The following is a 12,369-nucleotide window of genomic DNA, read 5'->3' as shown; positions in this document are numbered from 1 at the left end:
CCCTGAGGGGCGGGGTGGGGGGGACCGGGGTCCGGGAGTGGGACTGGGGATGGGGGACAGCCTTGGGTGTGCGGGGACACGGGGACAGCCCTGGGTGTGGGGGGACACCCCTGGGTGTGCAGGGATATCCCGGGTGTGCACGAACACCTCGGGTGTGCACGGCCCGCAGGGGGCCCACGCCCCTCGGTTGTACACTGTCCCCTGGAAAGGACCCCCGCAGGTGTGCCCCACACACGGATATGACCCCACACACAGGTGTGCCCCACACACGTGTGACCCCACACAGATGTGACCTCGTACATAGGTGTGAGCCCACACAGGTGTGTCCCCACACGCAGACGTGTCCTCACACAGAGATGTGTCCTCACACGGGTGTGACCCCACACACAGATATGACCTTCCCCACAGGTGTGTCCCCACATAGGTGTGACCCCCAGGATATGATCCTGAGGTGCGGTGTCCCCACCCCGTGGGGTGCCAGCCCTCGGGGGCTCTGCGCCGCCCCTCACCCAGGGACAGCGGGCTCCTCCTCCTCCAGGGCGGGAGTGTCTGGTGCCAGTTCCTCCTGGAGTCGGGATCTGTCCTGGCTGTCCCTCCATTCCAGCGGCACCCCCTGTGCCAGGGACACAGCTCCTGTGTAGCCACACCTGCACTGGCACACCTGGGCACAGCCTGGGGCTGCCGAGCGGGCAGCAGGACAAAGGGGTCACCCACCCCTGGCACAGCCCGTGGTGTCCCCGGCACGGAGCCGGAGCCACAGAGAACTGGCCATCCCGGGAGTTCCGTTCCATCCCAATCCATTCCACTCTATTCCATCCCATCCCGTTCCATTCCATTCCATCCCATCCCATCCCACTCCATCCCATTCTATCCCATTCCATCTCATCCCTTCCCCCTGTTCCATCCCGTTCCATCCCATTCCACTCTGTTCCGTCCCGTCTCGGGTCCCGCCTGTGCCAGGCCCAGGACACGCCCAGGATCCCGGGCAGGGCCCGCCCCCGATGCCCCCGGCCCGGGGCGGGGGTCGCGGGCACAGCCCGGGGCACAGGCGAGCCGGGAATGATTCACCGGGAAAATCCCGGTTCCCGCTCCCACGCGGGAGCGCGACGTGGGGTGCGTGCGGGATGGGGGGGCAGCCCGGCTCCGCCCGGCCTCGCCCCCCCGAGGGGTCCGGGGGGTCCGGGCACTGCGCTCCGGGCGGCGGCGGCACCGGGAGCTCCCCGCAGCCTTGGGGTCATCCCGCTGTCCCCGGGGTGTCCCCGGGCCGGGAGGGGTGGCCGGGGCACAGGGCATGGACGGGGCATCCCCAGCCCCGGGCCTTGGGGTTTATCCCCTGCCCGGCTGAGAGGGGTCCCCGGGGTGCGCACCAGGCCCCAGCAGCCCCCCAGAGTGGCGGTCCCCCCGCTCCGCACACCCCGGCCCGGGGTGATGCAACCCTGCCCGGCCCTTGCACCTCCTGCCCGGCCCCTGCGGCCCCGCGTGTCGGGACATGGGCGCTGTCGGGACACGGCTAGCTCCGTGCCGGGCACGGCCACCACCCCCGGCACCGCTGCCGCACGCCGGACACCGCTGCGTGGTCCCCACAGAGACCCCCGCTCCCGCCCCGGGCTGGGCCCGCTCCCACTCCGGGAAAAGGGGGGATCCCACAGCGCGGGCGGTTCCTAGGGATACCGGGGGATACCCAGGGTGCTGGGCCGGTGGTGAGCGGTGGCATCGAGCCGCTGGTGTCCCCGTGCCATGTCCCCATTCCGGCACGGCTCGGCCATCAGCTTGGGCCCGCTCCAGGGAGCTGGGTGGGGCCTGGCCCCCATGGGGTGGCTGTCCCCGTGTCCCCACATACCACGCGCCTCCAGCACTGTGTCCCCAGGTGATGGAGCCACAGCAGCATCCCAGTTTGTGGTGGGGTCTGCGCAGACGCACAAAGCAGGGGGCACCCGGTGACGCCCACGGGACAGTGACACGGGGCCAGGGATGCGCTGGGGCGGCCATGGGACTTCCAGCAGGGTGACAGCCCGAGGATAGCCCAAGGGACGGGTACCCGGCAAAGGGTGACAGCGGGGACGTGGGACCCCAGCGGTGCCGGGGGCTGGGAACAGGAAAACCGGGCTGATCTGCCCGGGAAGCGCCCGGGGCTGTGCGGGGTGTGCCTCGCGCTGTGCCAGGCTGGAACGAGCTCGGGGACACCACTGGGATCGGAACTGGCAGGGGCTGGCAGCGGGACCGCAGGGATCGCTGCCAGTGCCACTGTCCTGCCCGCCCGCGGGCCGTGGTGGCCGCGGGTGACACGGGACCGGGACCCGCACGGGGACACAAGGCACGTGCAGAGCCCGGCCGTGCCGTGTGCCCGCGGTCCTCTCGGGCAAGAACTGCTGCTGGGAACACTGGGGAGCCTGGGGGCAATGGGGACCCTGAGGACACTGGGGAGCCTGGGGGCAATGGGGACCCTGAGGACACTGGGGACCCTGAGGACAATGGGGTCCCTGGCTTTCCTGAAGGTGCTGGGGACACTGGGGACTCTGGCGCTCCTGAAGATGCTGGGGATAGTGAGGATCCCGAGGATGCTGAGGATACTGGGAGCACTGGAGATGCCGGTGACACTGGGGACCCTGGGGACACTCACGTGTCCGCAGGCTGTTGGACGCGGTTTTTCCTCCCCTGTCCCGGCAGTTCCCGGCCGTTCCCGCGGCCCGGACACGGAGCCCGGTGTCCCGGAGCAGCTCTGTCACCGCCCCCAGCGGGACACGGCTCCGGGGCCCCATGTGGCACTTCGGGGTCACGGCCGGAGGGTCCCGGTAGCCTCAGGGATGGGGGAGCGGCCCCTCGCTTTGGGGGTCCTGGCTGTGCCCCCTGACCCTACCGGGACCCGGCGGGGGCTGCTCCGGGACAGGGTGGGCAGCCGTGGAGGTTCCCAGCACCCCGAGGTGCTTTTTGGGGAGCGGGGTGACCGGAGCGGGGCTGCGGGTGCTGCTCCCAGCCCCCGCCCTGCCCCGGGGCCTCAGCCAACAAGCAATTAAGCTAATTAAAACTTCTCCTGGGTTCCCAGGGCCGGGAGCCAGCAGAGAGGAAGAGGGAGAGGAAGAGGGAGAGGGAAAGTGCTGCCGGGCCCCGGGGACAGATGAGGTGACCCGGGAATGGCAGCCGTGGCACGACTGGGTGACAGCAGCAGCGAGGGTGGCTCCAGCTGTGACACAACTGGGTGACAGCAGCTCCCGGTGTGGCACAGCTAGGTGACAGCAGCAGCAGGGGTGGCTCCGGCTGTGACAGGACTGGGTGGCAGCAGCTCCCTGTATGGCTCCAGCTGTGGCAGGACTAGGTGACAGCAGCTCCCGGCGTGGCTTCGGGGAATCACCCGGTGCCGGGGTGGCCGTGCAGGGAGGCAGCCCCAGGATCCTTCCCAGCGCCCCAAGAATGGTGATCCCTGAGGATGAGGAGGGCGGGGAAACGCGTTCTGCCCCTGCTGCGGGACCCTCTGCCGTGTCCCCAGAGCCCCCTCTACGTGCTCAGGCTTGTTCTGGTGACACTGATCCTGGTGACACGGTTTTGTCCCTGGAGGTGACAGCGGCTGGCACGGCCCCACACGGGGACCCGCGCGAGGTCTTGGGTGGGAGGGGAAGCCGCATTCAGGACCCCCGGAACGGCCCCGGAGTCGCTGTTGGGGCGCTGGCGCTGTGCCGGGGCCGTGCGGGGTGACAGATGTCACATCCCACAGGGTGACACCGCGCGGGCACAGCCCTGGGGACACCGCGGTGGTGGCTGTGGGCTCAGGGCAGGGCTCGGGGTGATCCAGGGTGTCCCTCGCACCCCTCCCGCGGCTCTCGGCGTTGTTCCGAGCCGGGTTTTTCCCTCTCGCTGGGGCAGAGGCCAGCACGGCGCTGGAATTCCCCCGGGAGCCGTGCGGGACCCGGGGGCACGGCGGTGCCCACAGCCCCGCTCGGGGCTCTGTCCTCGCCCCCCGCCCGCTCCCCGGGGTCAGGTGCTGCCCCAAATCCGCCCGCACGGCGCGGGTGTGTGGGGCCTTTGTGTCCCGATAATGAGGAAGAATCCCAGCGATTCCGGGCACGCGGAGGCCCCCGGCCCCTCCGCCTGGGGAAGCCGGGCCGGGGGGAGAGGGGACCCCCAACCCTGGGCTCCGGGCGGGTTCTGACACCCGGCGGTGCTGGGGGTCCCCGCTCCAACCCCACCGGCAGCACCGGCCCGGCTTGGGGGTCCCAGCGAGGGAAGCTGTGGGGACCCCTCCCCTGCCGAGCTCTGGCTACCCCAGCTCAGGAGGAGCCCCCGGCAGCCCCCAGAGCCTGCCCCCCACCCCGGGAACCCCACCACTCCCAGTTTGGGAGAGCTGCTGCCCTCCAGGAACGGGGCCGGTCTGATCCCTGCGGATTTACATTCCTTAATTGCTTCACAAAGCCCCATGTGATGCTTAAAAACAAGGAATCAGCCCTGGGAGAGGCCGGGGGGGCAGATGGGGCAGTCCGTACTGGGGGCACTGGGCTGCGCTGGGTGGGCTCTGTGCCCCGCAGGGACAGGGGCGGATGTCGCGGTGCCCGTGGGGGCCCTGCTGCCCGGCGGTGCCAGGCGGGAGGACACGGCCGGGCTTGGCAGGGCCCGGCGCGACGTGGCACAGGGCACCACGGGGCACCACGGCCCCGGCTCCGCCGCTACCGGGGCTGCAGGAGGTGCCCTGACCCCCCCAATAGCCCCACCACCCCAGCCCCGGGGCCGCTCCCCCAGCCCCAGCCCTGCGCCGGGAAGGTCCCGGGGGCAGCGGGGCCGGGGGAGGGGGCGAGAGGACCGAGGGACGTGGGGTACCGGGGGAGGCTCGGGGCCGGCGCGGCCCGGGGGCGGTGCGGGGCAGGGGGGCTGCGGAGCCGGCCCCGGTGCGGGACTGGGGGGCTGTGGAACGGGGGAAGGGCCAGGGAAGGTGCGATGCCGGTGCGGGGCCGAGGGAGCAGTGAGGGATCCGGGAGGGGCAGTGCGGGGTCGCGGTGCTGCGGAATTTGGGGGCTTGCGGGACCCCTGCGGTGCCGGGGAAGGTGCGGAGCCGGTGCGCGGCCGGGGGTCCGGGCCCGCTGCGGAACCGGGGGCGGTGCGGGGTTGCTCCCGCCCGCGGCTCCTCCCGTCCCGCTGGGCTCCTCCCGCCCGCCGGCCCGGCGATATTTAACCTGGGCCGGGCCGGGGAGCGGCAGCGCCGAGCGGGAACAGAGCCGACCCCAACCCCGACTCCACCGCGCCCCGAGCTCGGCCAGGTATCGCCGGGACTCCGCGCCGGCCCCGGGCTGCGGGACGGGGAGGGAGCGGAGCGGGGGGAGAACGAGAGCGGGGCTGGGATCTGCAGCAGGAGCCCAGCGCGACCCCCGCGCCGAGCCCCACCGAGCCACCCTCGCCATCTCTCCGCAGCCGCCGCCGCCGCCCGTCCCGTCCCGTCCCGACCCGTCCGGCCATGCGAGCCCCGGCGCCGCTGGCGCTGGGTTGCGTCAGCTTCGCGCTGTGCCTGCTGGAGCTGCCCCACGGCCGGGCCCTGCCGCCCCGCAGGTGAGGGACTCTGCCCCGATCCCTGCCCGCACCCCTGACCTGATTCCTGCCCCCACCCCCTGCCCGAATTCCTGCCTGCACCTCCTGTCCGCACCCCCCGCCTTGATCCCTGCCCCGATCCCTGCCTGCACCGCCTGCCCTGATCCCTGCCCTGATTCCTACCCACATCCCGTGCCCCCACCCCCTGCCCCGATCCCTGCCTGTACCCCCTCCCCGGAGCCCTCTCGAACCCCTTGCCCGCACTCTCTTCACGGCCCGGGACGACCCCCCTGCCCTCACCCCTGCTCCAAACCCCTCCGCACCAGTCCTGCCCGGTCCCACACACACCCCCCTCTTCCCGCACCCTGCCCCCTTTTCCCGCACCCCCTTTTCCCGGACCTCGCACCCTCTGCCCGCGATCATCCCCGTCCCCCCCACGCCCCCGCAGCTGCCCGGAGTGGGGGCCTGGGGGGTCTCGGAGCACCGTCTCCTGCCGGGCCCCCACCCGGGGGTGGCGGCGGCGAGCAGGGGGTGTGAGGTGTGCGGAACTGTGCGTGGGGTTTGGGGGCCTGCAAGAACCACCGGTGGCACACGCCGGGACACAGATTTTGTGCCGGGTCCCAGTGCCCGGGGGGCGTCTGTGGGGTGCTGAAGCGGCACCAAAAGTGGGGACAGTCCCCCTGGGTGTGAGTGTGCAGACACCGCGCGCATGTGCATGTCCCCGCCCGGGGATCCCCGTCCGGCTCCGGGGCTGCAGTCCCCACCCGGGACCCCCTGGCACGGCCGTGGGTGAGGGGCACTGGGGCACCCCCACCCCACAGGGCCCGGGAAGCTCCTGCCGCGGCTGAGGGCTGGGCTGGAGTCCTCTGGGCCACGCGACGAGGGTTAAAAAGGGGAGGAAATACTAAAAAAAAAAAAAAAAAAAAAAAGGGAAAAGAGAAGGACGGGATTAAGACTTGGACCAAAAGTTCGAGGTCCTTGGGACTCAGGAGGGGTCCCCTGAGGAAAGGGTGTCCCCGGGGCGGGGGGCACTGAGGAGGGCACAGGGGGGCTCTGTGGCGCTGTGGGGGTGCCCGGGGCACGGGTGGGCGTGGGGGGCTCCGGCGGGTGCCCGGTGGCGCCGTGTGCCCGGGACACGTGTCCGTGTGCTCGGGTACGTGTGTGCCTGCAGGTAGCGGCTGCTGCCCTGCTCGGGCTGCTTCCTCCTCCTCCTCCTCGTCCTCCTCCTCCTCCGGAAGCCTCGGGCACAGCGCTGCCTCAGGACGTGTTCCCTCTGTCCCCGCGCCCCGCTGCTGTCGCGGTGCCACCCCCCTGCCCAAGTGCCGCCAGTGTGTCCCCCTGACCCTGTCCCCTCTGTCCCGCAGGTTCCCCCCGGCGCGGAGCCCCCCGGGGCGGATCGCTGCTCTCCCCGGAGACCCCCCGGCCCCGCAGCCCGTCGGGACCCTGCGACACCGAGCCCTGGTGCCCCGGCACGGCCCGTGGGTCGCCCCCCGGCACCGCCCCCCGGCCCCACGGTCTCAGCCGTGGCACGTCCGGCGCCTCATCCTGCGGCACGACCGACGGCGGGACTCCCGGCGGGACCCCCCCCGGGGCCGCCGCCACGCCGGGGGCCACCTGGTGCGGGTGGGCTGCGTGCTGGGCACCTGCCAGGTGCAGAACCTGAGCCATCGCCTGTGGCAGCTGCGGGGACTGTCGGGGCGCCGGGACTCGTCCCCCATGAACCCCAACAGCCCCCACAGCTACGGCTGAGCGGGGGGCGGCAGCCCCCTGAAGCGCTGCCTCGGACACTCGCGGTCGGGCTCCTCCTCCTGCCCACCTGGACACCGCCGGCGACGTCCCCGGGGGCCAGGACCCCCCGATGGACCACCGGGAGCTGCCAGACGGCGTCCAGGGATGTCCCACAGGAGCTGGCGGTGGCACCACGGGGACTGGTGATGGCCCAACGTGACCCGTGGTGGCCCACAGGGACTGGCAGTGGCCCGGAGAGACTCACGGCGACCGGTGGCTGCCCATAAGTGACACTTGGTGGCTCGGAGTGGCCCCTGCTGGCCGGTGGTGGCCCGCGGTGACCCGGGGTGGCCCTGGCAGTGGCCAGTGTGTCCGGGGCGAGTCCAAGGGCCGGCGGGAATCCCGCTGACCGCAGCAGCACCGGCACCTTGTGCAAGACCCTCCTGCTGACTCAGCATTCCCGTGCCTCCCGCGGCGCCCCCGGGACACCCCCAGCACCCCCATCCTTCTCCAGGGTGACACTGGGGCTGTGGGGACCCTGCAAGGACAGGGCGCAGGGACCCCACTCCGGGCTGGGGGACGGCGCAGCCCCCAGCTCCTTCCCCACCTGGGGGTCCCAGCTGGGGTTGTCACCCAGTTGGTTCCCGGGGACTGGGGGGGTCCCGCCCTCCTCAGCAGGAACATTGTCCCCTCCCCTGGCCCCGTCCTATGCCCCCAGCCGGTGTCACCCACAGCCCTGCAGGAGCTGGCCACAGGGAGAGGTCCCCAAATGTGGGGGGCAGTGGAAATGTGGGGTCCCTGTCCCCTGCTGCCCCCTCGGGGACCCCCCCACGTCATGTCCCCATAGGCTCAGTGGGCGCCCACACAGGGTGGTGGCCCATGGACACAAGGAGACATGTGTGACGTCCCTGTCACCCCATGGCCCGGTGGCCTAGGGATGTGTGACCCCAGCTCACTGTCCCAGCCCCCAAGAGCAGCAGCCCCAATTCCCTCCAGAACAGCCCCATCCTGCCGGGAGCACCCCCATGCCCAGAGCACCCCATTCACACAGGAGCACCCCAAACCCTTCGGAACGCCCCCATTCCCAGGAGTCCCCCCATTCCCAGAACACCCTATTCCCAGGAGTACCCCTCAGGAGCACCCCAAACACTTCAGGGCACCCCCATTCCCAGAGCACCCTATTCTCACAGGAAGGTGCCCATTCCCCCAGAGCACCCCTATTCCTCCAGAGCACCCCAGGCCCCGGAGCACCCCAATCCTCCCAGGAGCACCCCACCCCCCCCATTCCCCAGAGCACCTGGGGGTCCTCTGGGTGCCACACGGACTGGGCTGTCCCTTGGGTGTCCGTCCTCTGGGTGTCCCTGGGACAGGATGTCCCTGGAATATCTCCTGGTGTCCCGGCAGGTTCTGGGATGGGATCCCGTGGATTCCGCCCCGAGCTATGCCCACCCCACGGGTGTCCCAGGGCTTCCCAGCCCCCCGTGGAGCTGCCGAGGGGCGCCTGGGAGACCCAGAGGGCACAGGGGTCCCCGCTACTTTGTCCCCTCCCTTGGGTGCCCTCGCTGAGCCCGATGGGTGCCCGACCCCTCCTGCCCCGGGCCACGGAGTGTCGCTGCTTCCCGGGAATCCCGGGTTATGTGGAATAAAGGAAGCGAGTGAGGAGGAGCCGGACGGAGCATGGTGTCCCCGTGGGGTAGGACGTGGAATGGGACACGGTGATCCCGCAGGGATGGGGTATGGGATGGGGCACGGTGATACCATAGGGATGGGGCAGGGGGTGGGCGCGGGGCGGCTGTGCTCAGGGACAGGCGCCCTCAGGGGCAGGAGGTGACACAGCATCCACAGGGACACGTGTGAGTGCCACTCCTGCCACATCCCCAGAGGGGCCGTGCCCGTACCCGTGCCCGGCTGTGTCCGTGCCCTGTCCCGCCAATGTCCTGCCGTGTCCGTGCCCGGTTGTGCCCACACGTGCCCATGTCCGGCCGTGTCCGTGCCCTGTCCTGGCCATGCCCGCACGTGTCCGTGCCCTGTCACAGCCCGTGCCAGCCGTGTTGGTCCCTGTTACGGCTCTGCCGAGGCGCTGTCCCCGCCGGGCTCCGCTCCCGCCGCTCCGATGCCCGTTGTCTCCCCCGGGGCAGCGCCAGCCCGGTGCCCCCCCACCCCCGGTGCCCCGTGTCCCCAGGGCCGGTCCCGCTCCCCGTGTCCCCGCGGGGTCACCCCCGGTCCCACCCGGGGGGTCACTGGGGTTGGGGGTGCCTATCCCGAGGGTCCCCCAGCCCCCTCCGAGAGCCGCAGCCCCCCGGAGGGGCGCGGGGTCAAACATTAACTGGGGCGGGTTAACTGGTCACCGATTGTCACCGATTGTCCCCGCCGGGCTGGGCGGACCCCCCCGTGCCACCCCCCGTCATAAACCCGGGCGTCCCGCGGCCGGTCCGCACAGCCTCCAGACCCACCATGAGCAGCCTCCAGGCGGTGAGTGCGGGCACGGGGGGCTCGGGGCACCCCCCTGGGAGGCACAGACACTCCCGGGCCACCCAAACCCGGGAGGCAGAGGACACCCCTCGGTTGTCCCTGCTGGGGCGGTATCACCCCACGGGGGACCCCCCCCGCCTCAGTCCCGAGGTGGGGTCCCGAGGCCATGGGGAGCTGCTCCCCACCCTGGGCGGGGTTGGGGGGTTAGGGCCAGCCGGCGGGATCCCACAGCACCCTCAAACTGTCCCCAACAGGGACCCCCGGACTGCTGTCCCCACCCAGGGACAAGCTGGGCTGGAGCCCCCAGGGATCCGGGACAGCACCCCCAGGTCCTTCTATGCCCCGGGGGGACAGTGTGTGGTGATCTGTGACACCGTGTGACACTGTGTGATAGATAGTGTGTGATAGTGTGCGACACCGTGTGACAAGGTGTGACAAGGTGTGACATTGTGTGATAGTGTGTGACACCGTGACCCCCTGCCATGGTGTCATCCCACCCCACCAGGTTTCTCCTCGGTGCCACTGTCCCCCCGTCCCCAATCTCCTGTCCCTGTCCCGTGTCCCTGTCCCGCATTGCACGGGCACGACGGGACCCCTGAGCCACCCCCATCACTGTCCCCTGAGCCCACCCCTGACCCCTGAGCCCCGTTCCCCCGCAGGGCCCCGACTCCTCCGAGGAGCTCAAACCCGACAAGGCCAAGGCCGAGCTCCGCAACTATACCGTGAGTGAGAGGGGGTCCCGGGTGGGCGGGGGCCCCCAAAACCGGCTAGGTGCTGGGGCGGGTCCCGGGAGACCCTCACAGCCGCACTGGGAGCCCAGGGGGGCTCCGGTCCCCCAGTCCTGGTGGGGGGACACGGGGGAAACCCCCCGGAGCCCCCCCAGCCGCCGGCGCTGCCCCGCAGGAAGGGAAGCTGGTCGACCGCGTGTACAACACGTACCTGCTCATGCACACGCACCAGACCGTGGAGTTCGTCCGCAGGAAGGTGGGAGCCGCTCCCCGGGTCACCTCGTGTCCCTCAGGGTCACCCCGCGTCACCACAGCACGGGGGTGTCCTGCCCTCCCTCCCCGCACCCCAAATCCGGCCCCGCTGCCCCATCCCAGCCCGTTTGAGGGCATCGAGGGGCACCAAAGCCCCCGGCCCCAGCGCAGGGAGGGTGGCACCGGCGGTGTCCCCGTGTCCCCAGAGCGCGCAGTACGGCTCGTGCTCGCTGAGGAAGATGAGCGTCATGGAGGCGCTGGAGCTGCTGGATCAGCTCGTGGACGAGTCGGACCCCGACGTGGATTTCCCCAACTCCTTCCACGCCTTCCAGACGGCCGAAGGAATCCGCCGGGCGCACCCCGACAAAGGTAGGGCCGGGGCCCGCCAGAGCCCACCCCGTCCCCGCCGAGGTTCCCAAGGCCCGCGGGTGACACGGCGCCACTCGCCCCCCAGACTGGTTCCACCTCGTGGGGCTCCTGCACGACCTGGGCAAGGTGCTGGTGCTGTTCGGAGAGCCCCAGGTGAGCGGGGAGGGGGCCCGGGGGGAGGTTCCCCGCGGCCGGGGGAGCCTCGGGCGGGTGTTGTGACGCCCCCGTGCCCCCCGGCAGTGGGCCGTGGTCGGGGACACCTTCCCGGTGGGCTGCAAGGTGCAGAAGTCGGTGGTCTATGGGGACTCCACCTTCCACGACAACCCCGACACCAAAGACCCCCGGTACAGGTGAGCCGGGCCCCGACGGGATTTTGGGGGTGGGGGCTGCATCCCCGGCCCGGCCCGGCCGTTTTGGGGGGGTCTGCACCCCTCACCCCCCGCCCCGTCCCCAGCACCGAGTACGGGATGTACCAGCCCGGCTGTGGCCTGGAGAACGTCCTCATGTCCTGGGGACACGATGGTGAGTTTGGGGGGCTGGGGGGCGGGTTCCCCCCTCGGGGCAGGGCGCCCCCTCCCCACCCACCCCTTTTGCAAGGACTGCACCCCTCGGTGTGGGACAGGGGCTGTGACTCTGGGGGCACTCTGGCTCTCGGGAGGGGGTGTGCACTTCTCGGCGTCCTTCCCCCGGCGGGGGCCCAGCCCCTCCCCACACCCCCCTGCCTTTCAGAGTACATGTACCAAGTGATGAAATTCAACAACTTCGCCCTGCCCAAGGAGGTGAGCTCAGCCTGGGCGGGAGGGGGGCTCAGGGACCCCCGGGAGGTTTGGGGGTGCGGGGGGAGTACCCTAAAACCCTGCCCTCCCCTCACCCCACCCCGCAGGCTTTCTACATGATTCGCTTCCACTCCTTCTACCCCTGGCACGCCCACGGCGACTACGACCACCTGTGCTCCGAGGAGGACCGGCGCATGCTGCCCTGGGTCCGGGAGCTCAAGTGCGTGCCCGGGGGGCGCTGGGGGCTCGGCCGGAACCCCCCGCGGGTTTAGGGGTGCCATCCCCCCGCCCTGACCCCCCGTTTGCCCCCGCAGCAAGTTCGACCTGTACACCAAAGTGGAGGAGCTGCCCGACGTGCAGCAGCTCCGCGCCTACTACCAGGGCCTCATCGACAAATACTGCCCGGGGCAGCTCTGCTGGTGAGCCCCCGAAATCCTGCCGGGGCCCCCCAGCACCTGCACAGCCCCCTCCGCGGCTCTACAATAAATGCGCTTCTGCTGCACTCTCTGCCACAGGCAGGACTCCTCAAACCCCAG

At 71.1% G+C, this 12,369-nt stretch overlaps 2 protein-coding genes across 2 annotated transcripts; both read left to right on the top strand.

Moving 5' to 3' along the window:
• Positions 1-5,408: 5,408 nt before the first annotated feature.
• On the top strand, positions 5,409-7,261 carry ADM2 (adrenomedullin 2). The gene is made up of 2 exons (XM_066319598.1): positions 5,409-5,529; positions 6,873-7,261. Exons 1-2 carry the CDS (start codon positions 5,438-5,440, stop codon positions 7,255-7,257), a joined length of 477 nt encoding a protein of 158 aa, XP_066175695.1. The 5' UTR covers positions 5,409-5,437; the 3' UTR covers positions 7,258-7,261.
• A 3,105-nt stretch (positions 7,262-10,366) lies between these two features.
• Positions 10,367-12,277, top strand: MIOX (myo-inositol oxygenase). Its single transcript, XM_066320279.1, has 9 exons — positions 10,367-10,430; positions 10,612-10,692; positions 10,895-11,057; positions 11,143-11,210; positions 11,298-11,407; positions 11,512-11,579; positions 11,787-11,836; positions 11,941-12,053; positions 12,148-12,277. The coding sequence occupies exons 2-9, from the start codon at positions 10,654-10,656 to the stop codon at positions 12,254-12,256; spliced, it is 720 nt and encodes a 239-aa protein (XP_066176376.1). The 5' UTR covers positions 10,367-10,430; positions 10,612-10,653; the 3' UTR covers positions 12,257-12,277.
• The last annotated feature ends 92 nt before the right edge of the window (positions 12,278-12,369 follow it).

This window comes from Sylvia atricapilla, chromosome 5 (genome assembly GCF_009819655.1).
Source record: "Sylvia atricapilla isolate bSylAtr1 chromosome 5, bSylAtr1.pri, whole genome shotgun sequence".
NCBI classification, from domain to species: Eukaryota; Metazoa; Chordata; class Aves; order Passeriformes; family Sylviidae; genus Sylvia; species Sylvia atricapilla.
The sequence above is the reverse complement of the archived record's forward strand: the minus strand, read 5'-3'. Positions and strand labels throughout refer to the sequence as shown.